Source organism: Alligator mississippiensis, chromosome 2 (assembly GCF_030867095.1).
Source record: "Alligator mississippiensis isolate rAllMis1 chromosome 2, rAllMis1, whole genome shotgun sequence".
Taxonomy (NCBI): Eukaryota; Metazoa; Chordata; order Crocodylia; family Alligatoridae; genus Alligator; species Alligator mississippiensis.
Genome location: NC_081825.1, coordinates 273045409 through 273067964, shown reverse-complemented (window position 1 = coordinate 273067964; position 22556 = coordinate 273045409). Strand labels below are relative to the sequence as shown.

General features: G+C 44.8%; 1 protein-coding gene across 6 annotated transcripts in view; it reads right to left on the bottom strand.

The window, feature by feature from the left end:
* TDP1 (tyrosyl-DNA phosphodiesterase 1) overlaps positions 1-22556 on the bottom strand; it is a 121201-nt gene that overhangs the window by 96340 nt on the left and 2305 nt on the right. For all 6 annotated transcript variants that reach the window (XM_014596502.3, XM_014596508.3, XM_059723164.1 and 3 more), the window contains exons 2-7: positions 21793-22352; positions 16158-16201; positions 15297-15352; positions 13784-13880; positions 12912-12946; positions 7691-7783 (exon numbers count right to left, since the gene is read on the bottom strand). In XM_014596502.3, coding sequence (XP_014451988.1) covers positions 7691-7783; positions 12912-12946; positions 13784-13880; positions 15297-15352; positions 16158-16201; positions 21793-22348 — 881 coding nt within the window. In that variant the 5' untranslated portion in view covers positions 22349-22352. The remainder of the gene's footprint in view (positions 1-7690; positions 7784-12911; positions 12947-13783; positions 13881-15296; positions 15353-16157; positions 16202-21792; positions 22353-22556) is intronic.

The following is a 22556-nucleotide window of genomic DNA, read 5'->3' as shown; positions in this document are numbered from 1 at the left end:
AAAAATGACAATTAACAGCCAGACTTTATTTTACCAAGTTACTAAAAGCAGCCAAAAGGAGGAGTAGCAGCTTTAAACTAGGTCCACAGACGAATGGAGACAAAGGCCTACAGCTAAGTAAAGAGCCAGATGACACAGATAAAAGCAAAGTATGAGGCATGCAATATGGGAAGTATTAACCAGGTTATAAGATGGAAACAAGCATGGCCAATTGACTAGTAATTTAAGATGTGTATATATCAATGCAAGTAGTATGGGTAATATGCCAACAAAACTGAAATCCTACTACAGATATGGAATTATGATGTAATTGGAAAAACAAGATGGCAAGGGAATTCATGATCAAAACTGTTCAGGGAGGACAGGTTGTGGGGGAACAAACTGGTGTTGTCTTGTATATTAAAAGACATACATTTGCTTTGATACCAAAAGTAGGAAGGAAACCTGTTCAAAGTTTCTGGGTTAAGGCAAAAAGAGAAAACAGCAAGGGTGATGTTATGGCAGGTATCTACTACAGACCACCAAAAGAGGAAGATGACAATGACAACAAAAATGACTAGGTATTTTTGAACTAACCAACCAAACTATCCAAACCACAGAACGTGGTTTGTGTGCTGAACTTTAGTTACCATGAGATCTTAACAAAGGGAAACACAGAAGTGCACAAACAGTTTTTGGTAAAGATGGTGGAGAAACTAACTAGGAGGGGGAGGAAGACCTCTTCTTGTTTTGCTATTTCTAATAAGGGAAGAACTGATTGAGAATCTGAAGGTGGAAACTTGGGCAACAGCATTCACGATCCTATGGAAAGGACAGAAGGTAGGCGAGCAGCACAATAAAAACACAGAAACCCCCCCCCACTAGACTTGAGATTAACAAAATCAGGGAACTGGTGGGCAGGATCCCACGGGAGGCATGCCTAAAGCAAGATATAGTCCAGGGCAGCTGGTTGTGCCCTAGAGAGACGTTATTTAAGGGACAGGTACAGGCTACCCCAACATGAAGAAAGGATAGGAAGCACAGGAGGAGACTGGCTTGGCTGACAGCTGACAAGTGACATAAGAAGCAACAAAGAAGCCTTCTATAAGTGCGTCAGAAGTAAGAGGAACACCTAAGGAAGGAAGTGTAGGTCCCTTACTGAAATAGGAGGGGAATCTAATGACAGAGAAAGCTGAAATGTTTACTGCCTTTTTTTTTTTTTTTGTCTTTGCAGAAGGGATCAACTATCAGATAACAAGCACTCTTAATAGCAAAGACAAGGGAAGAGATAAACAACCTAGAATAGGAAAAGATCAAGTTAGAGATCACTTAGATCAGTGGTTCTCAACCTTTTTTGTACCATTTGTAAGCACCAATGGCCAGTCCCGCCCCAGTGCCCCTCAATTCCAACCTGCTGCCCCCCACCTCTAGACCCCAGCATGTGGGACAGGGGGAGCCCCAAGCAGCCCCTCACAGGCTGGAATTCTGCCAGCCTGCAAGGGAAAACCCAGTTTCCCACACTTTCTCCTTTAAAGGAAAATCCATTTTTTAAAGTTTGTTGATCCATTTTTAAAGCTGGTTTGCAACCCTTTCATATATTCTTGTTATCCACTTACGGGTCGTGACCCACAGGTTGAAAAATGCTGACCTGGATTATATAACACTTTGAGAACTCATCTAGCCCTATTTTTCTGACCTGATACCATATGCATACACAGTTTTTCAGGGACTCAACATAGTCACTTTATTTGTGTGTTACATTCCTTTCCCCTAGCCTTTTTTCAAGGCTTATAGGATGGGAAAGGGGTAACCATTTTAAGTTATATGGGAAAGGCAGTCTTTCTAAATGTTCATCTAATATAACAGGGCCCCAAATCCTGATCAGGCATTACTATAATATAAAGAATACATTAAATTCTTAAAGAAAGAGGAAATGAAATGCCTCGTAGCAATTGTTTAAACCTACAGTACAGGGCCATTACAGTTTCCTAGTGGCAGTTAAAAGACAGTCAAAAGTAAAATATTATGTTGTAGAATTGAATTGGCATTGACATTGCAAACATGGGGTATGCCTTTCAAATTCAGGAACAATATAATAGCTACATTAAACAATAAACAGCATATTACCCATAGTGAAACAAGAGCTAAGTTACATTTGAGTGAAGAATGGTTTTATTGTGTTTAAAGTCTGCTAGTTGCTTCTCACACACAAAGTTGATCCTCTTTTAAACAAGGCCATCTCCCAAAGTGTAATTTTTTCTTTAGGGAGAGAGATTAGCAGTGTTATTTATAGCTGATTCCCCATCCTACCAATAAACAAAATAGAATGAGGCAACCACTTGTTTCTGTAAGAACAAAACAGGCTTGGGTCTTGTTTTTCCCCAGTGACAAATGGTAAACTAACTTCAGTATTTTATCTACATTCTGGATATACTGACGTGAATCAAAATGATGTTTCAATCCACCATGGAGATAGCCCCTTCCAATCTCACATTACTGTAGCTATAGTAACCAGAGCTTGAGAAGTTAAAGATGATTCTAAAAAGATATGTATTGCCTTCAATAACCCAGAATTCTACAATCCTTGAATGAGTCATTAGATTGGGGATCAGGTATGTTGAGGCAATTAGATTTCAGAGTTTTCACATGCTGTGAGAGACATGAAGTTCTGATAACTAAAACATTTTTCTTTAATAATTTACAAGTAAGGTAAATTGCCAGAAACCCCAAAACATCAATTTCATGCCTGCTCAGCTCTCTGTAAAATCCAACTGGCAGAAAAAGACCAAACAGCTGAGGGCATTAAAAATCAGATATTTCAAAAGAAATTAAATATTTTAAAATAATAAATTATTAGTTATCTTCCTGCTACCTCTCAAGTACTAATAGGATTTTGCTTCAGTGAGGTAGAGAGCTAAAACCTTGGTGTGCCTACTGGTAATGAAAACTGAATGTCCAATAAAAAGAGCAGTTTTCTAAACCTATTTTTAAAAATGGTTTACCTCTTTCTTAGTCTGCTGTGGAGAGCCAACAAAGAGGAACTGAGTTAAAAAAAAAAAAGGATTCTAATGGCAACTCTCCCTTTCCTTCCACTATCTTTCACATATGTGATGAGTTTGTTAGGACTTCTTAAGCCAGGGGCCCCATGTACTGGATTCAGCTCATGGAGCTGGTCCAGGTGCACAATGGCCATTGTGTGCCACTTGCACATGAGCAACAGCTCCAGCCACACATCAAATGCAGCCTGGTATGAGGCATGTGCTCTATGTGGCGCCTACGCCAGACCAGCCCTGCATGCTGGATCTGGCATGTAGTTCCAGTCTATGGGTCTGATCTAGACTGGCCTCAGATTTAACATGCAAACACCACGTGTAGAACATGCCCCAGACTGACCCTAGGCCACATGCAGACTGTGCCAGACTGGCTCTGCATACTACATTTGGCATGTGGGGCTGGGGTCAATGCATGTTGCATGAAGTTGGCAGCACTGTGGATCAGATGATACGGCTCTACAAGCCAGAACTGGCCCACAGGCTGCATCTTTGTCCCCCCTGCCTTAAGCTATTAAAAAAGATACAGTGAAGTAGTCTCCAAGGACAGGGGTGGCCAACCTGCAGCACATGCCACAAGTGGCAGACTAGGGAGAGGACAAGCAGCACCACAACAGATAAGGTAGGAAGTGGAAAACTGAGCAGCAGACTGGGGAGGGAACCCAGAGCAGGAAGCAGAAATCAATGCAGCAGATGGGGCATGGAGCATGGGGTATGGGGAAGGAAAAGGGAGATAAGATTGGCACTCAGGGAGGATGTTGAGCCTATTTGTTGGCCCCAGATGATCTGGACAGGTTCACCCCCACTGATCCATACAATTACTGAAGTAGAAATAATACGCAGGGCCTTCTTAAATCCTTCCTCTCTGGAAGAATTACTATTATTAAAATCAATGCTCAGTTCAACTCCTAGGACAGTGGGGGCCAGTCTTTCAGGCAGTTGTGCCACAAAGTATACCTCACATGCTCCCCAAGTACCATTCTGATCTCCTTCCCTTGCCTGATCTGTTGCTTTGCTTTCTGATTCCTGCCTTATCTGCCACTGTGTTCCCTGTTCCCTCCTCCATCTGCCACATGCCACACACAGAAGCTACCCGTGTGTCACAGGGCACTAAAGTGCCTGCTCCTAGAAGAGCAGAAACTGCCTGGGGAGAGCTCACAGACACACAGAAGCCCAGGTGCAGGTTAACAGGGCAACCGGCTAGAGAGCAAATTAGCCTGCAGCTGCACTTGGTCAGCTGACTGGAAGGGGCAGGGCCATAGGCCCATATAAACCCCAGGCTAGAACTAGGGGAGGGAGTTTGCTGCCAGCAGCCAAGCAGGAAGGAGCTATGGGAAGAGGCCTGAGGGCTAGTCTAGCTTCTGGTAATGCCAGGGACAAAGTTGATTCTTTTAAAGGGATGGAGCACACTTGGAACTTATGTGTTATGTTCTAGCCCAGAGGCTTGTTTTGTTTGCGGTTTCATAACAACCAGTGGTTTGGGTGAGGCTATTGGGAAAGGAGGCGGCCTCACTGGGGGGGGGGGGGGGGGCACTGTAGTGGGAGGGACCCCAGCACCAGAGAGGGCACGGTATTTGGGGTGCACAGACCCTGGCGCCAGCAAGGGCACGGCACTAAGGGCGCAGAGACAGAGGCAGGGATGTAGAGAGCCCAGCGCCAAGGGGTACAGAGACAGGGCTGCGGGACAGCCCAGTGAGGACAAGGGGCCGAGTTGTAGCAAGGCCTGGGAGAAACAACGGCAATACCATCTGCGAGGCTTGGGGCATGGTAAAGGGATGGTTTGGAGCCATGCATATAGCCCATCAGGCTGGGTGCCCCAAGACCTCTTTTTTGAAACGGGATCCACAAGGGATCTGGGGATCCACAGGGTTCAGGGAAGTCCATCAGGACCGTGTCCAACCAGACAAAGGCAGCCTCCTTATATTATATTTACAACAAGACGTGGCAGGAGAGAAGAGGGTGCCCATCAGGCCAAATAGGCAGAGTCGAAGGACCCTAGGGTATCACGGCCATCCTTGGAGACCCCATCCCGTGACACCATGCCACTTGAGGCATGCATATCATTCATTGGCCAGTCATGGTGTATAGTAGGGAGAGATTTATTATATATACATTTATTACATGTAATTCTAGCTGAACACTTTAGGGAAAGAGCCATCTTCTACCCTGTTTGTATAGCACATACCACAATAGTGTTAATTAAAAAAAACCAATCAAACCAAAACCAGTTACAACCAAGTATATCTCAGTTTTGCTAAATTTCCTACATTTAAGGTTCAAAGAAAGTAAGTAAACTCACAATGATGAATATCCTAGGCAACCAATTTTCTGAAATATCCACTATAGCAGTGACAGTCGTGTCATTAAGTGCATTTCTACTGTTCCACACAGGTTAGGGATTCCTCCACTAGCTTTCAAGCTGGAAAATATGATCACACACTTGCTAGTCTGCACACAGAAAGCAGACCTGATAGCTCTCTGAATGCAATGGACTAAGGCAGGTCACTGCACAGTACCAGGAACAGGAGCATAAGAACCATCACGGTGTAAGTTGTAAAGCCAGACATCTCCAATCTGTTCCAAATGGGGACTTTTACCTGAAGAAACTAAGATCAAAGTTCATAATGTTTTCAGGCACCTTAGGCAGAAGACATAAATTAGTGAGACTTTCAAAGGCATCAAGAAGGCACCTAACCTGCTGAAAAAGAAAATCCCAGTTGGTGCCTCTTGGCATCTTTAGATTCCTAGACCAGTTTGAAAAACTGGCTCTAAAAACAGATGGAATTCCAGAGCTTTAGCAATTGAAAAATGGGATCCTAAGAAAATACAACTCTTATTTATTGAAATAAACATTTGAGAGAAACCACAATTGTTAAAATGCAATGCTAGTGTAAAAAAACAGCCCTTAAAATAACATATCATGATGGTCTAGGGTCACAGTGTACAAATATGAGCATACAGTAAGCCAAAATTTTCCAGTGTCATATCTAGGCACTAAAATCATTTCCCCAATTTTCAAAAGGGTGCTGAACTGCATTTCTCACGAAAATGGGAGACGTGTAAGTTCTGTGCCTGTGAAAAATACTTTATTCAGTCAGATACCTAATTATGGATGGAGATGTTTAACTTCAGGCATCCACATTTTATAATTCTGGACTACTGCATACATGCAAGCAGACAAAATCTGCAGACCATTGTAAACAGATCAAATCTGATCTGGAAATGACCAACTGGGGTATCAGTCAACTCTACTGAGATATGAAATCAACCTGCGATTTTTATGTTCTTGTGCACTAATGCAGGGATCTTGTATGCTCAATACAGTTGTACAGATGCAAGTAAGGGCACAATCCATTTGCTTGATTAGAATGTAGCTAACAAAGTTGGCAATCACAAGAAAAAATAAATACTTGTCAGTCACCAAAAAAAAAAAAAAAAAAAGTTTTGATGTAGCACTTCCTAGCCAACGCAGTTAAAACTAGTAGGAGAAAATTAGAGGTGCACTAATACATTGGTCCCATATCGGTGCCGATCCGATATGAGGACAATTGAGAATATCGGTAATCGGCATTTTTGTCTGATGTGGCCAATAAATGCCCCGTGCATGCAGGCAGCCAGGAGCACAGCCTGGCAGCATGGAGAGCGGCAGGGTCTAGCTGGTAAGTCTGTTGTGGGGGAAAGGACAACAGGGGAGAAAAGGGGATGGGGGGGGTAGATCAAGGCCCCTACAGTGAGAGAGGGAGTGAGGCTGGTGCTGCGGTAGACACTGCCCAGCTGGGGCAAGCCAGGACACAGGACGGAGCTGAGGCTCATCCTGGGAGTGTGGTGGCTCCTGCCACTTCGCAAACCCCGGAAGGGCATGGTGGGGCGTGTGCCCCTGCATCTGTGCACTGGGCAGGGTGGGCTGCCACTGTGGGCTGGGGCAAGGGCTGCACCAGGCTCTTCCCAGCAGGGGCTGAACCAGGCTGTGGGTGGGCAGCAGCGGCGCTTGGAGGGGTGGTTTGGGGGGCTGCAGCCACCCCAAAATTCACCATAGCCCCTGCTCCCAGAGCCACCATCGCCTGCCCTGAGTGCAGCCCAGCCCAGCCCAACCCCCCACATAGCCCCTGCCCATAGAGGTAGCCCACCCACCCACCCCACAATTCCCTCCTGGCATGCGTGCAGCAGTGGAAGCCACCGCTCCTCCCCCCACCCCCGGACAAGCTGCGGCTCCATCCCATGCCCCGCCCCATCCCAGCTGGGCAGGGCCTGCCCCTGCCCCACTCTCTCCCTCACCACAGGGGCCTCAATCTGCCCCCTCATGCCCCTTCCCTTCCCCTACCCCTTCTCCCATCACAGACTTATCAGCCAGACCCGGCTGCTCTCCAGACTGTGGGGCTGCATACTGGAATTGGATCGCATTGGCCGATATGGCTCATTAAAAAAAAAATATCGGCCATTGGTATCAGCCCAAAAAATCTCTATCAGCGCACCCCTAGAGAAAACCACAAAGACACATGTCCAATTATCAGGCCATAAAATGAGAAAAAAGATCCAGTCTTCCTCGTTTCCACTTTTCAGGTCACATTTAATATATACAATATAGCACAAGATAAACAGGCTCATTATTTAAACCACAAATAGGGCATAGCCTTTACTATAACAAGGAGATCACTGCTTACCCCTGAGTTTTCTGGTACCAGTCATCAGCAATGAGGTTGGATGTGTGTATCACAACTCGAAGACCTTCTTCATATAACAACAACATCATTTTCCTTAAAAACAATACACAAAATCCCATGGTGTATTATAAGAAGACAATAAAAAGCACGCTAAAAAAACCCAAAAACAAAAAAACAAGACATTTCTTTATTAAGACACATGCCTTTCAAATCATATGATCAATTCTACACGAAGCAAATGATTAGACTTAGACTTAACTGCGTGCAAGCTGTTCCTTAAGCCTACATGGCACTTCATAGATTCATAGATGTTAGGGTTGGAAGGGACCTCAATAGATCATGGAGTCCGACCCCCTGCATAGGCAGGAAAGAGTGCTGGGTCTAGATGACCCCAGCTAGATGCATATCCAACCTCCTCTTGAAGACCCCCAGGGTAGGGGAGAGCACCACCTCCCTTGGGAGCCTGTTCCAGACCCTGGCCACTTGAACTGTGAAGAAGTTCTTCCTAATGTCCAGTCTAAATCTGCTCTCTGCTAGCTTGTGGCCATTGTTTCTTGTAACCCCCAGGGGCGCCTTGGTGAATAAATACTCACCAATTCCCTTCTGTGCCCCCGTGATGAACTTATAGGCAGCCATAAGGTCGCCTCTCAACATTCTCTTGCGGAGGCTGAAGAGGTCCAGGTGCCCCAGTCTCTCCTCATAGGGCTTGGTCTGCAAGCCCTTAACCATACGAGTGGCCCTTCTCTGGACCCTCTCCAGGTTATCCGCATCCCTCTTGAAGTGCGGTGCCCAGAATTGCACGCAGTACTCCAACTGCGGTCTGACCAGCGCCCGATAGAGGGGAAGTATCACCTCTTTGGATCTATTTGTCATGCATCTGCTGATGCATGATAAAGTGCCATTGGCTTTTCTAATGGCTTCGTCACACTGCCGACTCATGTTTATCTTGGAGTCTACTAGGACTCCAAGATCCCTTTCCACTTCCGTGCCCCCCAGCAGGTAATTTCCTAGGCAGTAGGTGTGCTGGACATTTTTCCTCCCTAGGTGCAGCACTTTGCATTTCTCCTTGTTGAACCACATTCTGTTTTTTTCTGCCCACTTGTCCAACCTGTCCAGGTCTGCTTGCAGCTGTTCCCTGCCCTCCGGCATGTCCACTTCTCCCCATAGCTTTGTGCCATCCGCAACCATGGCTTTGTGTCATCTGCACTTGATAGAATAGGAGTAGGCAAACCCCATTAGGGGTGCCTGAGTGTAGCACACAAAGGCATTTTGCTTGGCATGCACACCTTGAGGTGGATGGTGGGGGAGCCGCGAGGGGCCCAATCTTTGTTTTAACAGTGCAGCCTTGGCCCCTTCCTCACCGTCCACCTTGAAGCGTGTGTGCACCTGCCACCAGCAACAAGCTGGGGTAGGGCTGTGCCAACTCCAGTGCAGCTGCCTGCAGCCTCCCTGCTGCGATCAGCCTGGGCTCTGTGGTAGGTGGCAGAGGCCTGCTCAGAGCCCAGGCCAGTTTTGGCAAGCAGCTGGGAAGCTGCAAGCAGTTACACTGGGGTCTGCAGAGCCTTGGCACAGCTCATTGCTGGTGGTGGGTGCTCATGCACCTTGAGGTAGATGGCAGAGAATGGATTGGGGCTGTGCTGCCACAAGAAGGATTGGGCCCCTCACAGCTCCCCCACTGTTGTCCTGTGGCATGCCAACATCTAACAACTCGAGGCTGTGAGTGTTTTTGGCACTCTGCCCAAAAACATAGCTGATCCCGGTGTTAGAATAAATCTACAATCTCATTCTGAATAACAACATGATACAGTCAATTAGTCTAGATATAGTCCACAAATTTATGGATGGTCTGTCAAAAAAAAAAACAAAACAAAAAACAGGCCAAAAGCACATGTCTTTCAAGTCAGTAAAAGTTGAGCCATCCATAAAAAAAAATGAGAGGCCCTGAGTTTCAATATCTATTGTCAGAATGAAGCTAGATTCAATAGTGTTGATGCTGGACAGGGACCAGAGCAGTACCACTAAGTGTCTCATTTGGAGCACTGCTCCATGCCCTACAGTTAACTGTCAGGGCTTTCTAATGCAAAGGGGTCCTTCCTTGCTTTCTTACCTTCTAACCTAACCAAGTGCTGCCCTGGTGTGTCTGGTTATGGCCTGTTTGTAACACTGCTGAGTTTTCACCCCAAAGGTATGCAAAGCCGAGTAGCCCCAGGCCAGGCAGGACAGAGTGGGAGGTGGTGAGGCCAGGACTGAGTTGCAGTTGAGGGGCTGGAGCGCAGAAGACAGGGAAAGGTGGAAGGTGGGGGTCTGTGCTGGGATGTGGCAGCAGGTGAGCAGGGCATGTTGCACAGTGTAGTCAGGGTGTCAAGACATGGGGTGAATTTGGGACCCTTTGAGTGGGGGCAGCATGATTTAAAACTATTATTGCAGTCAAGCAGGGATACCAACCCAAGACTAGTTTTTAGTGACTATATGAAAACTTGCTACTGACAACCAAACTTTTTTAGTGTGGTCAATATTAAACGCTTAAATTTGAAAATGGTGCTTGTTATTGCTGTCCAGAATCTGGCAGAAGGGGTATCTTTACATTATGTAAGACAAATGCCAGTAAAACAGTTTGATTGTCAGTAACAAGTTTGAAAAGTGTCACTGAAAATAAATAAAAAAATCTTGGGTTCACAACCCTGGACAAGAACATGGCATTCACATGGCTGTTGCTGTTTTCCAAAAGCAACACTACATATTATTCAAAATATTTTCCATATTGTTACATTTGAAATATGGAGCTTGTTCTTTTGTTATTTCTCATTAAAAAGGAATTAAACATAAAAGGCCTGTGAATTAGATTTTAATTTAGAACAAACTGCTCACTAACACTAACAGCACAAGCATTTTAAAAAGAAGTTGATATATAGACAGCTATTAGGAGGGTGAAGAATAATGGCTGCTTTCTAACTTGTCCACAGAACGAAACACTCCAATGTTATTGTTCAACCATGTCATAATTTCTGATAATTTTATGTGGAAGTCACATTACAACTCTGAACAGCAGTCATGCTATGCTATATTGGCTACAATGTTACCTTAGAAACTGGTACTTTAGAATGAAATGTTTGAGAAAAAGAAAAAAGTACCTTATTTTCACTGCTGACTCATGGCAAAACCATAATTATTAGTGTAAAAAAAACCAACCAAACAAAAAACTTAGCACAACACATTAGATTCAAGTTCAGCAAATAGCTTATTCAGATATTTTTATTCATCTTTGTTTTGCTGAACACTAGAACTTCAAACTCAAACTGAAGTACCTTACATTAAAAATGAATAAGTTTTGTGTACAGTTAGGCGTTTTGCATACAGTTATAGGAAATCTGTATTTCATTCTTTAGATAGTGGATTTTAAGTCTTTTTATGCTAACACAAAACATTATAATGGTAAATATCAGACTTCAGACTTAATGGTCTAAGTTGGCTCCCAGATGCATTTTCCAGACTTCAGCAACATGCTGTTTTATGTCATGAAAACAGAGCCAGTAGAAATCCACAAGGAAAATTCATACCCTGTTGTATAGTCTCCTCAGTTTATATTGGAATGGAAGGCTTGTGTATCCTCAAGGCCTGGGATTTAAATGTTTTCCTATGCACCCTATTGCTGAAATCAAAGTGCTATCTGTAATGCACTGGCTTTTTCGGATAATGTACCTCTGGAAGTCATTCAAATGATGCACCCTCATTTAAACAGGCCCAAAAATAAAGAGTCAGGGAGGAAAACAAAAACAAAGAATGCTGAGAATACATGAAGGACATTAGGTACAATATTGTTTGGATTTATTAATAAATAGGCAAAATATCTGAGAGCTTTAGAAAAGCAATTTTTAAAATAAGTTCTTATTCCCATAGTCAAACCTGAGAAGTAGGCAACTTCCCGCATTCAACGGGAGAAATAAATAAAACCCCTTTATTACTATAATAGTTTCATAGTTGGTAGGGTCGGAAGGGACCTGAGCAGATTATCAAGCCCAACCCCATGCCATGGGCAGGAAAGAATGCTGGGGTCAAACGACCCCGGCTAGGTGATTATCTAGCCTCCTTTTGAAGACCCCCATGGTAGGAGCGAGCACCACTTCCCTTGGAAGTTGGTTCCAGATCCTAGCCACCCTGACTATGAAGTAGTGCCTTCTGATGTCTAGCCTGAATCTACTCTCCATCAACTTATGGCCATTATTCCTTGTTACTCCTAGTAGTGCTTGGGGGAACAGGGACTCTCCCATTACCTGCTGGTCCCCCTTGGCAAGTTTATAGATGAGTTTATAATGACATTCTGCCTTTCAAACTTGGGCCTCAGCTTCATCCACCCTTTTTACAAAAGTCTTAAAGAAAAGTCACTAACTGACTTGAAAAGGTCCAAAGACTGAGCTGTTCCACAACAATGAACTGGCTCCCTCCATCTCAAATCCAGACAGTGTTGAATAATTATGAAAATTTTCTACCCATTACTTTAAGGTTACAACTCAATAATCCCTTATACAGAGACATAAAGAGCCCATTGGTGGCACTGCTACTCCACCTCTCTTCAGAACTTGTTTTTGTAGCAAATGAACATTAGTAGGGTTTTGAAAAGATTTTTTAAAAATGCATACTTATGTTGCACCATAGGTGACAATTTTAATTGTGAAAATAGGGTTCAGCAAGACTGAGAAGTCTACTGAAATCTGTTGAAGACTAACTATAGACTCAGCACTACTTGCAAATTTGATCAATTACTGCCACCTGCAGCTCATGACTAAAGAGTTATCCCTTTAATGCACAAGTCTACTTTTCTTTGAGCTTCATTTTTTCATAGCCAACCTGTTTCATTCTCCTGAATTTTTTAAGAATACAAATCTATAATGTACAAAATAAGAGAGAGAACAAAGTACAGATATAGGTTTTCTTTGTTTTCCCAGACAGCAAATTTTGTGAAATCAAACACTGTGACCCTTAACATTTTCAAATAGAATGTAAAATAGAATGTAATTCTTTTTAAATCTCAACTACTGTATACACAGTAGCCCTTCAGTTAATAAGCACATCTTTGCAAAAGTCCATTATCCATCTTGCTTACCTTAAAAATTGTTCCTTAATACATCAAAATTGATTTATTAGACTAAACACAGGCATTTTATGCAACTGCCATGCAGGTATCTTTAAAACCAAATTTTCCTGAGCCATAAAAGTTACTTACGTGTGGTGGGTCCCAAAGGCAATATCCAGCTTAGCCTATAGTAAGAATGAGAATTAGTTAATTTTAGAAAAAAAAACCCTGCTTTCTTATACAGGAGCAGCATCTTGCTACAATTCATATAGAGAAGGTTGCAATTTCTATTTTGCTTCAGCTCACTGCTCTCTAGTGGACAAATCAGAAACTATAAGAAAAGTCACTTTTTTCCCCTCCAAAAGCTGTAGAGGCAATCTTCAACTGCTCAATTTATACTGAAGAAGAGTGACTCTTATTTCACTCAAAATCATTTAATTCAGAAATATGATATTTAAACCTATTAAGTAGGGGCACCATATGTTGCACCATCAAATAGGTACAACAAAAGTTATCACGTCTAATTTCCATAATCTAATTGCAGCTGTTCAATGCAATATAATGAATATTTTACAATGGAGAAGCCTACAGTTGTATCTTAGTATTCTTGGATTCAGGTTTAGAACCACATTGTCTACAAACAATTCCTCTACAATAAGTATGTAGGTAACAGACTAGGAACCCAGGATGTTCTCTTTGTGGACTGTTTGCTTTATAGCAGTGATTTCAACCTGAGGTCCACAGACTATGGCTAAGGGGTCTGCAAAAGATGACTATGATCAATCAAAAGTATGCAAATCCCCACACTTACAATTCAAAGTGGCCCTGCACCTCCATTCAAAATTTCCAAAGGGGTTTGCACCTCCATTCAAAATTTTATAGGCATCCGCAAATGGAAAAAGGTTGAAAACCACTTCTCTATAGCATAGCAACTTGCTCCAGTCTGGTACCATATACTGTGGAGTTCTCACAGAAGTTAACATATTTGCCTGTCAACCCAAAGAGGAACTAAGAAAAATCACCTGGCAAAGGCTAACATTTTCATATGGGCGTGCCTGTGCAATCAGCTCAGCCTTGGATTCTCTCTTCTCACCGTGGACTATTAATAAAGGCTTTTTCCTTGAACAAAATGCAAACAAGAACATTTTTATTAAAACGATGTCTGGTGGGTTAACACACTACCTAGAGCCAGCCAAAACGGGCTCTCCACATAACTACAACCCACATTACTACAATCTCTCTCCACATAGCTACAATCTCTAATCCTAGTTTCCCATGCTCCAGCAGAAAGGGGAACCTATAATTTCAGCTGCCAAACAATCACCCCAAAGCAATTTACAGTAAATTTGGATATAAGTTTCTTAGAAAGGGCTTCCAACTCAGTTGGAAAAGGAGTAAGAAGAAAGAAAGATAGATAATAATAAGATAAAAGGAGTAAGAAGATAGGAATAATTCAGGACATATGAAAGAAAATTGCCTGCTAAGAATGAAGAAGCAGATAAAAGCCTCTTAGAACATCTTGGATCCACAAGTAAAGAGAAAAGGTTTCTTAGGTAGCAATTTGCATAGAAATCCTGAAAAGAGTGTAGTGTTGTTAGTTAAAGTTCACCATTGAGGGGGAGGCAGAATGGGCACTGTGCAAGTTCATGCTCACTTTCTAATGCTCCATTCCACTGCCATTGATTGTAAGCTCTGAGAGATAAAAGCTGCCTTTTTGATCTGAGACTGTGTAGCACCTAGCACACTTGGGCTCCTGGTCCATGACAAAGGCCCTTTGACACTATAATGCAAATAAGCAAATAAAATCAGAATCCTAGAATGAATTCTGACAAATATTTTCACAGCCTCAAACAGCCTAAAATAGAACAAACCAAAAGGAAGAGTATAAAAGAGAGGGGGAGACGGACTGACTTTTAATTTAAAACTTTAATATATTAAAAACAAAAGGTGAATGTGCAAAAGGGTGTTCCTTCATTCAAGGAGGTGGGCATAAAACCCTTATTGGTAACAAAACACCTTATCACCAGTGATTTAAACCCCCTTCCTGACAATACCCTTCATGGAGTTACACATTTAAGACAAGCTGTCAGTCTTCCACCTTGTAGAGTACCCCCCCTCAATATGCCACCATAACACAAACTGGACACTTCACCTTGCCATGAAATGTGGACCAAACTCATATGAGACCTATGTATGCCTAGTGGAAGGAGAGGGAGGAGGGAGTATGCAGGCACAAACAAAGTAAACAGAGTGGCAACAAGCACATATATTGTTAGCTCATGCCTTTAAGGAAAAAGTCATCAACTTATGCACAAAGGATAATGGCAAAGGGAGGAAGAAGAAAACCAAAACCTACACACCTGTACTGATGTTTAAAAGGAAAAAAGATGAACAGGGAAAAGTGTCTTAATAGGCAAGCTCAAACAAAGGCATAGCATTCAAATGTTAGAATTAAAAAAAAACACCGAACGGAACATGCATGCACACAAATGTTATTTCAAGACAGCATAACTTTATCCTTGCAAAGGAACATACCTGAACTCCTGTGGATACTGTCTTATGAGCCATCCCACATCTATGCAATAGTTAAACTTGGACATGAGAAGAGGAGGAAAAATTAGTTAAGAAAACAAAGAAAGCCAAGAAATATATTCTACCAAAGTAACGACTAAAAAGAAATGTTCTGCGTGATGAGTACTGCTGTGCACAGCATTATAATTGGCATTTTAAAAGTAGTAGCAATAGATATGTTTTAAACAATATAGGTATTTTAACTTTTAAAAAATTATCATCATACTTTCAAACATGTTTCCTTAAATTATGTTTAAGGGAGATCATATTCTCCATTTTATAGCAAGTGATCAATCACGTTGTAAAATGTAACACGTGCCTCATTCCCCGATTATCTTTTGCCTGCAAGTACTGTGGGACAGGGCCATCTTTTTGCACTATGTTTGCACAGTACCCATCTAGTATGGTGTGTCCTATTTGAGGACCAGGCCTTCTATGCATTATTCCACAGAAATAATAATAGATACAACTCCTACAATAACATTTTGTTCTGCAGACTACTTCTTTTACTGTGTACATAGACACATGGGAGAGCAGATGAGTAAATATCCATTTTTCAATGTTTATCCATTCCCAAAAGATACTGGAGATTAAAGTTTAAGTTCACTCTAAACAGAAGATGAGACCTTTGACTCAAATAAAAGAATCATTCTAAGTGTGTAGCTTAAGCATTTCACTCAAAGTTCCCTAATGTAAGCAGAAAGAGCCAAATGCCAATATCAATTATACTGGGAAAATCTGGCCTCAAGGATAAGAGTATTACATCAGTATAAACAACAGTAAGTGAGGTCAGAATCTGGCTAATACCAAAGACATGAAGCTTACCTGGGCAGAAGACACAAGAGTTCCAAAGAGAGGTGACAAAATATCTATTAAAAACAGTAAGGCACATCTCTGAATGAAATATTAAAAAAACCCACACTTTAAATCTTGTAACAATTTTATAAGGGCTGTTACACAAGTGCTGTGAAATGACTGGGTCTCAGCAAATTAGCTGTTTAATAAAAGATATGTCACTGCAACTATCAGGAATGCTAAACTTGCTGGCAACACTAACAAGACTAATGAGGATGAAAGCTGAACCACCCTGTCACCTGTACGAACAGCTCCTATAAGTTTGGGAAACACTGGCACAAGTTTGGAGTTTGACCTGATGCTGCCCATACCTATTGTGCTACACCCGAAGATCTTTAGTCTCTCAGTTGCCCAAAGTCAGCAATTTCCATTCCCTCTTCTTTTTCTCCCCACATTTTCTGGAGTAGGGAGATGAGTGCAACTATAGCACAAACCTAGTCTCTGATCCTACAACTAGATTAATTGTGTTTTGATGCCTGTGCCAGACAGAACCCCACTAAAATCAACAGAGCTCCACACAAGCGTGATAGCAGGATAAAGGCATAAAAGTCTGATATGTTCTAGTATGTAAAGAATATAACAGACCACATATTTTAAAAGAATCTCAATAACTGAAGCACTAAATAAAAAATACTTCAAAAAAATACCCACACCTTTCTCCCTAAATTATTGGGAATCAGATTAAATGTTTTAAACCCTTTCCTATAAATCTGATTTTTCAGATTAAAATTTATAGGGACTGTTCCTCAGATCAAGGGGCTCTATCCAGCTAGATAATGGGCACACCTGACAGAGTATGAAAACTCTGATGTCCCATTGTGCTTATAAGAGATGTGAGGGTGACCAGCTTCTTCCAGGAGTAATCAATACCTTGTGGAAATGCCTGGGACAATAATTTCCATGAGAATACTGACAAAGAGTAAGTCATGCCCTAAAGTATGCTTTAAAGCTTCACTTAAATTCACTGGAGTATTTAATTAACAGTATACACAAGCTGTTACTGCTGAGGTTTTGAAGCAGCTAGAGCAGCTCAAAAAGTTGTGTGTGGATAACCAGAGGGAGTGTAGTTTAGACACTGGGAAATACACTTGTTCAGAACACCTCCCACAGATTTTGATGGTTGGAGCTCCTAAACAACCACCCTAGAATAAAGCCGCTATTCTCTTTTTCTCCCTCCTCTCTCATTAGGCCCCTAGCAAGAAGGCAACAGTGCAAGCACCATGTGACCTCCTCCAGGTAGGTGAACTCCATACTACATGTTTACAGTCTAACCCAACTGTTGTATTAAAAGGAAAAGGGCTTTGAGAATGAAAACAGCTTATACCATATAGTTACACATTCAAAGAAACAGATGCAGGAACTGTAACTGACATTACCTGTACATTCAGAACTTCAAAACTATGTGATGAAGACTGTAACTTTTAAATACAGGTTATCAAAAACTAGAGGTGCACAGATACATTGGTCCGATATCAGGTCGGCACTGATATAAAGAAAATTGACTACAGGCAGTCCTTGGCTTATGACTTCTCAATTTACAATGAATGGCACTTACAACCCTTATGACACCATATTTTGAGGTTCTGACATGGGTTTCAACTTTACGACCCTCAATACAGCTGCATCCAGCTGGTAAGTCTGGAAGGGGAGAGGGAAGGGAGGAAGTGTGGGGGTGCAGATCAATGCCCCTGCAGCGAAGGAGGGATTGGGGCAGGGGCAAGCACTGTTCAGTCAGGGCAGGAAAGCATGGGATGAAGGCATGGCTCGTCTCAGGGGCGCAGCTCCTACTGCTGCATGCCGCTGGTCCAGGAACAGTTTGTCCAGCAGCTCACACCACTGTTCCTGCCGCTCATCTGGGAAGACACAGGGGGAGGCTTGTGCCCTTGGATCTGCATGGGGCAGGTGGGGCCAGGGTTGCACCGCACCACGCTTCAGGCAGGTGCGACAGCACTGGGAGAGGGGAGATGTCCTGCTGCCACTTGCCCAGCCAGGACAGGGTGGGTGTGGGACAGAGCCATTGCGCTGCTGCTGGACAAGCGGTGTGAAGTGGCAGGAGCTACACCCCCCCCAGACGAGATGCACCATCATCCTGCGCCGCCCCGCCCTGTCACAGGGCAGATGGCAGAGTGGGGGCTACAGCCACTTGAAAATTCACCATAGCGCCCCCCCACTGCTTGCCCGGAGTGCAGCATGGTGCAGCCTTGGCCTCACCTACCCTGCGCCCATCCAGGGGCACACGCCCTCCCCCACCCTGCTTCCCGTGCCCTCCCTGAGAAGTGGTAGGATCAACAGTGGGAGCAGGAGCCGCCAAACAAGCAGCTCCCGAATCAGCGGCGTGCAGTGGCTGGAGCTGCCCTGCCGCCCACCCTGGACAAGCTGCACCTTTGCCTAGCGGGCAGATGTTGTCCCAGCCCCAATCCCACCTTCACTGTGGGAGCACTGATCTGCCCCCACCACGTCTCTTCCCTCCCCTTCCACCACAACAGACTTACCAGCTGGACACAGCTATATCAAGCATCCTAAGGAACCAATCACCCATTTATAACATTGTTTCTATGGGAAAATTGGTTCCAAGTTACGATGTTTCAACTCAAGATGCTGTTTTCTGGAACCACCTGCATCAGTCTGAGGACTGCCTGTATATAGGAAATGGGCATGTTGTGGCTGATAAATGCCCGTGCATGCATGCATCTGCAGCGCAGCACGCAGGCAACAAGGAAAGCTGTGTCCAGCTGGTAAAAATGTTGTGTTGAAAGAAAAGTGGCCTGTTACAAACTAGTCAGAGGGGACCAGCAAGCATTGGGGGAGTCCCTGTTCCCCCGAGCACGACCAGGAGTGACTAGAAATAACGGTCACAAGCTGGCAGAGGGTAGATTCAGACTAGACATCCAGAGACGCTACTTCAGTCAGGGCGGCTAGGATCTGGAACCAACTTCCAAGCGAAGTGGTGCTGGCTCCTACCCTGGGGGTCTTTAAGAGGAGGTTAGATGAACACCTTGCTGGGGTTGTTTGACTTTTTCCTGCCATGGCAGGGGGTGGGACTTGATGATCTGCTCAGGTCCCTTCCGACCCTACCAACTATGAAACTATGAAAGGGGAGGGAAAGGGCATGGTGGAGCAGATCAACACCCCCTGGGGTGAGGGAGGGAGTGGAGCAGGGCAAGGCACAGCATGGAGTCGCAGCTTGTCCAGGGGGTGTGGGAAGGAGAAGCAGCTCCTGCCAATGTGTGCACCCTGGAAGGGCATGGGGGAGGGGGCATGTGGCCCCAGATCTGTGCAGGGTGGGACAGGCTGCAGATGCAGGTTGGGGCCAGGGGCCGCACCCGGGTCTTCCTGGAAGGAAGGCCTTGGCCACGCTGCACTTGGGACAGGCAGCAACACTGGAATGGGGGCTGCAGGGGGGGGGGGGGCTGCAGCCACCCCAAGTTTTGCTGTAGCGCCCCCGTAGTCCTCCCTCCCAGCACTGCTGCCACCCACCTCGAGCACAGTGCAGCCCAGCCCCACCAGGAAGAGACCAGCGCAGCCCCTGGCCCCAGCACACAGTTGCAGCCCATCCCATCCCACCCTGCACAGATCTGGGGCCACACGCCATCCCTCTCCCATGCCCTCCCAGGGCGAGCACAGCAGAGGGAGCCGCTCCCTGTCTCCGCGCCAAGATGAGCCATGGCTCCGTCCCACACCTCACCCCACCCCAGCAGGTCAGCACCCACCCCAGCTCCACTCCCTCCCTCATAGTTTCATAGTTGATAGGGTTGGAAGGGACCTGAGTCGATCAAGTCCGACCCCCTCCCATGGGCAGGAAAGAGTGCTGGGATCAAATGACCCCAGCTAGGTGGCCATCTAGCCTCCTTTTGAAGACCCCCAGGGTAGGAGCGAGCACCACTTCCTTGGGAAGTTGGTTCCAGATCCTAGCTGCCCTGACTGTGAAGTAGTGCCTCCTGATGTCTAGCCTGAACCTACTCTCAGTCAACTTGTGGCCATTAGTCCTAGTTACTCCAGGTAGTGCTCAGGGGAATAGGGCCTCTCCCATTCCCCACTGGTCCCCCCGGTAAGTTTATAGACGGCCACCAGATCCCCTCTCAGCTTTCTCTTGTGGAAGGTAAACAGGTCCAGGTCCCGTAGCCTCTTCTCGTAGGGCCTGCCCTGCTGCCCCCTGACCATGCAAGTGGCCCTCCTCTGGACTCTCTCGATGTTGTTCTAATCTCTCCTGAAGTGCAGTGCCCAGAACTGGATGCAGTACTCCAACTGCAGCCTGACCAATGTTGCACAGAGGAGGAGGATCACCTCCTTGGACCTGCTTGTGATGCATCTGCGGATGCATGACAAGATGCGGTTAGCCTTACTGACCATGTCCTCCCTCACATTGGCAGCTCCCAGCATCTAGCCTGAATCTACCCTCTGCCAGCTTGTGACCGTTATTTCTTGTCACTCCTGGTAGTGCTCGGGGGAACAGGGACTCCCCCAATGCCTGCTGGTCTGCCGACTAGTTTGTAAACGGCCATTAGATCCCCTCTCAGCCTTTTCTTGTGGAAGGTGAACAGGTCCAGGTCCCGTAGCCTCTCCTTGTAGGGCCTGTCCTGCTGACCCCTGATCACATGCGTGGCCCTCCTCTGGACCCTCTCGATGTTGTCCACATCCCTCCTGAAGTGCGGCACCCAGAACTGGACGCAGTACTCCAACTGCAGCCTAACCAGTGTTGTATAGAGGGAGAGGATCACCTCCTTGGACCTGCTTGAGATGCATCTGTGGATGCATAATAAGGTACGGTTAGCCTTCCTGACCGCGTCCCCACAGTCGGCCCACATTCATTTTGGTATCAGTGATGACTCCAAGATCCCTTTCTGCCTCTGTGCTGATGAGAAGGGAGTTCCCCAGCCTATGTGTATGCTGCTGGTTCTCTCTCCCTAGGTGCAGTACCCTGCACTTGTCAGTATTGAATCCCATCCTACTCTCATCCACTGACCCCTGTAACCTGTCCAGATCTAGTTGTAGCCTATCCCTCCCTTCTAGCCTGCCCACCTCTCCCCACATCTTAGTGTCATCCCGAATTTGAACAAGGTGCTTTTCACTCCCTCGTCCAAGTTGCTGATAAAGATGTTGAACAGTACGGGCCTGAGGACCGAGCCCTGCGGGATTCCTCTGCCCACATCCCTGCAGGTCGAAAATGACCTGTCCACCACCACTCTCTGGGTGCGGCTCTCTAGCCAATTTGCAACCCATCTAACTGTGTAGGCATCAGTGCCACAGTCACCTAGTTTTTTAATGAGAATAGGGTGAGAGACAGTGTCAAAGGCCTTCCTAAAGTCCAGAAAGACTACATCCACCGTGACACCTGCATCCAAGGATTCTGTGACCCAATCGTAAAAGGGCAATGGGGCACTGATCTGACCTCCCATGTCCCTTCCCTCTCCCCTCCCCATCCCCCACAACAGACTTACCAGCTGGACGTAGCTGTATCAGAAATCAGATCATATCAGCCAATATGCCTCATAAATCGGCTATCAGCATAAGCCCCCAAAATCTTTATTGGTGCACCCCTAGTAAAAACATTTGTATATTGATTCCCAACTCTGCCTTGAAGAGGATGTAGATAAATTGCACTTACCTTTTATATGAAGTGCTCCAGAGTTATACTTAGATTTAATGCCTTTAACTTTAGTGAGGAAGAATCTGAAAGGATTTCTTCCATTCAACAAATCCCAAATGCCCTTTACTTCACCTGATGCCTCATGATGCTCTTCTGATTTGGGACTCATTGAGCATGCATTGTTATCTTTACGTAGACATGAAAGCTGGTCTTCAGGCATGTCATATTTCTCCTCTTTGACCATTTCTTTTTTCACATCCTTTGGCTGACTTTCAGGTTCAGGTTCTTCATCACTACTTGAAAGACACCAGCCTAAGCCTTCTTGGGAAGTTCTCTGTTTTTTTGCTGGAGATACCTCAGTAAGAAAACTTCCCTCAGTAAATTTTGCAGGAGAAGCTTTTCTCTTGTGAGCAACTTTTCTGGTTTCTGAACATGGGTACTGTGGTCCTCTATTTTTGCCATGCCCATTTGGTAATAATGCAGATGTAGATGGCTTCTCATGGTCAGAGTTTTCTTCTGTGCTTTCGTCACTGCTGGATATCGTCCATTTCCCATGTTCACTTTCTTGAAGCATATTCCTGCAGAAAGAACAAAAAACCTGCAACTTAAGTTCATTGCACTGCTCTCACATTTTTCTTTTTAGTGTTTATTCACTCACTGACCACCCTGAGGGCCTGAAAGGCAAAAAGAACCTTCTTAATAAAGGGATCATTCAGATAGTTCCTATAACTAAGAAAATCTCAACAAAACAGTCATAGGAAACCCCTGACCCTTGCAATAGG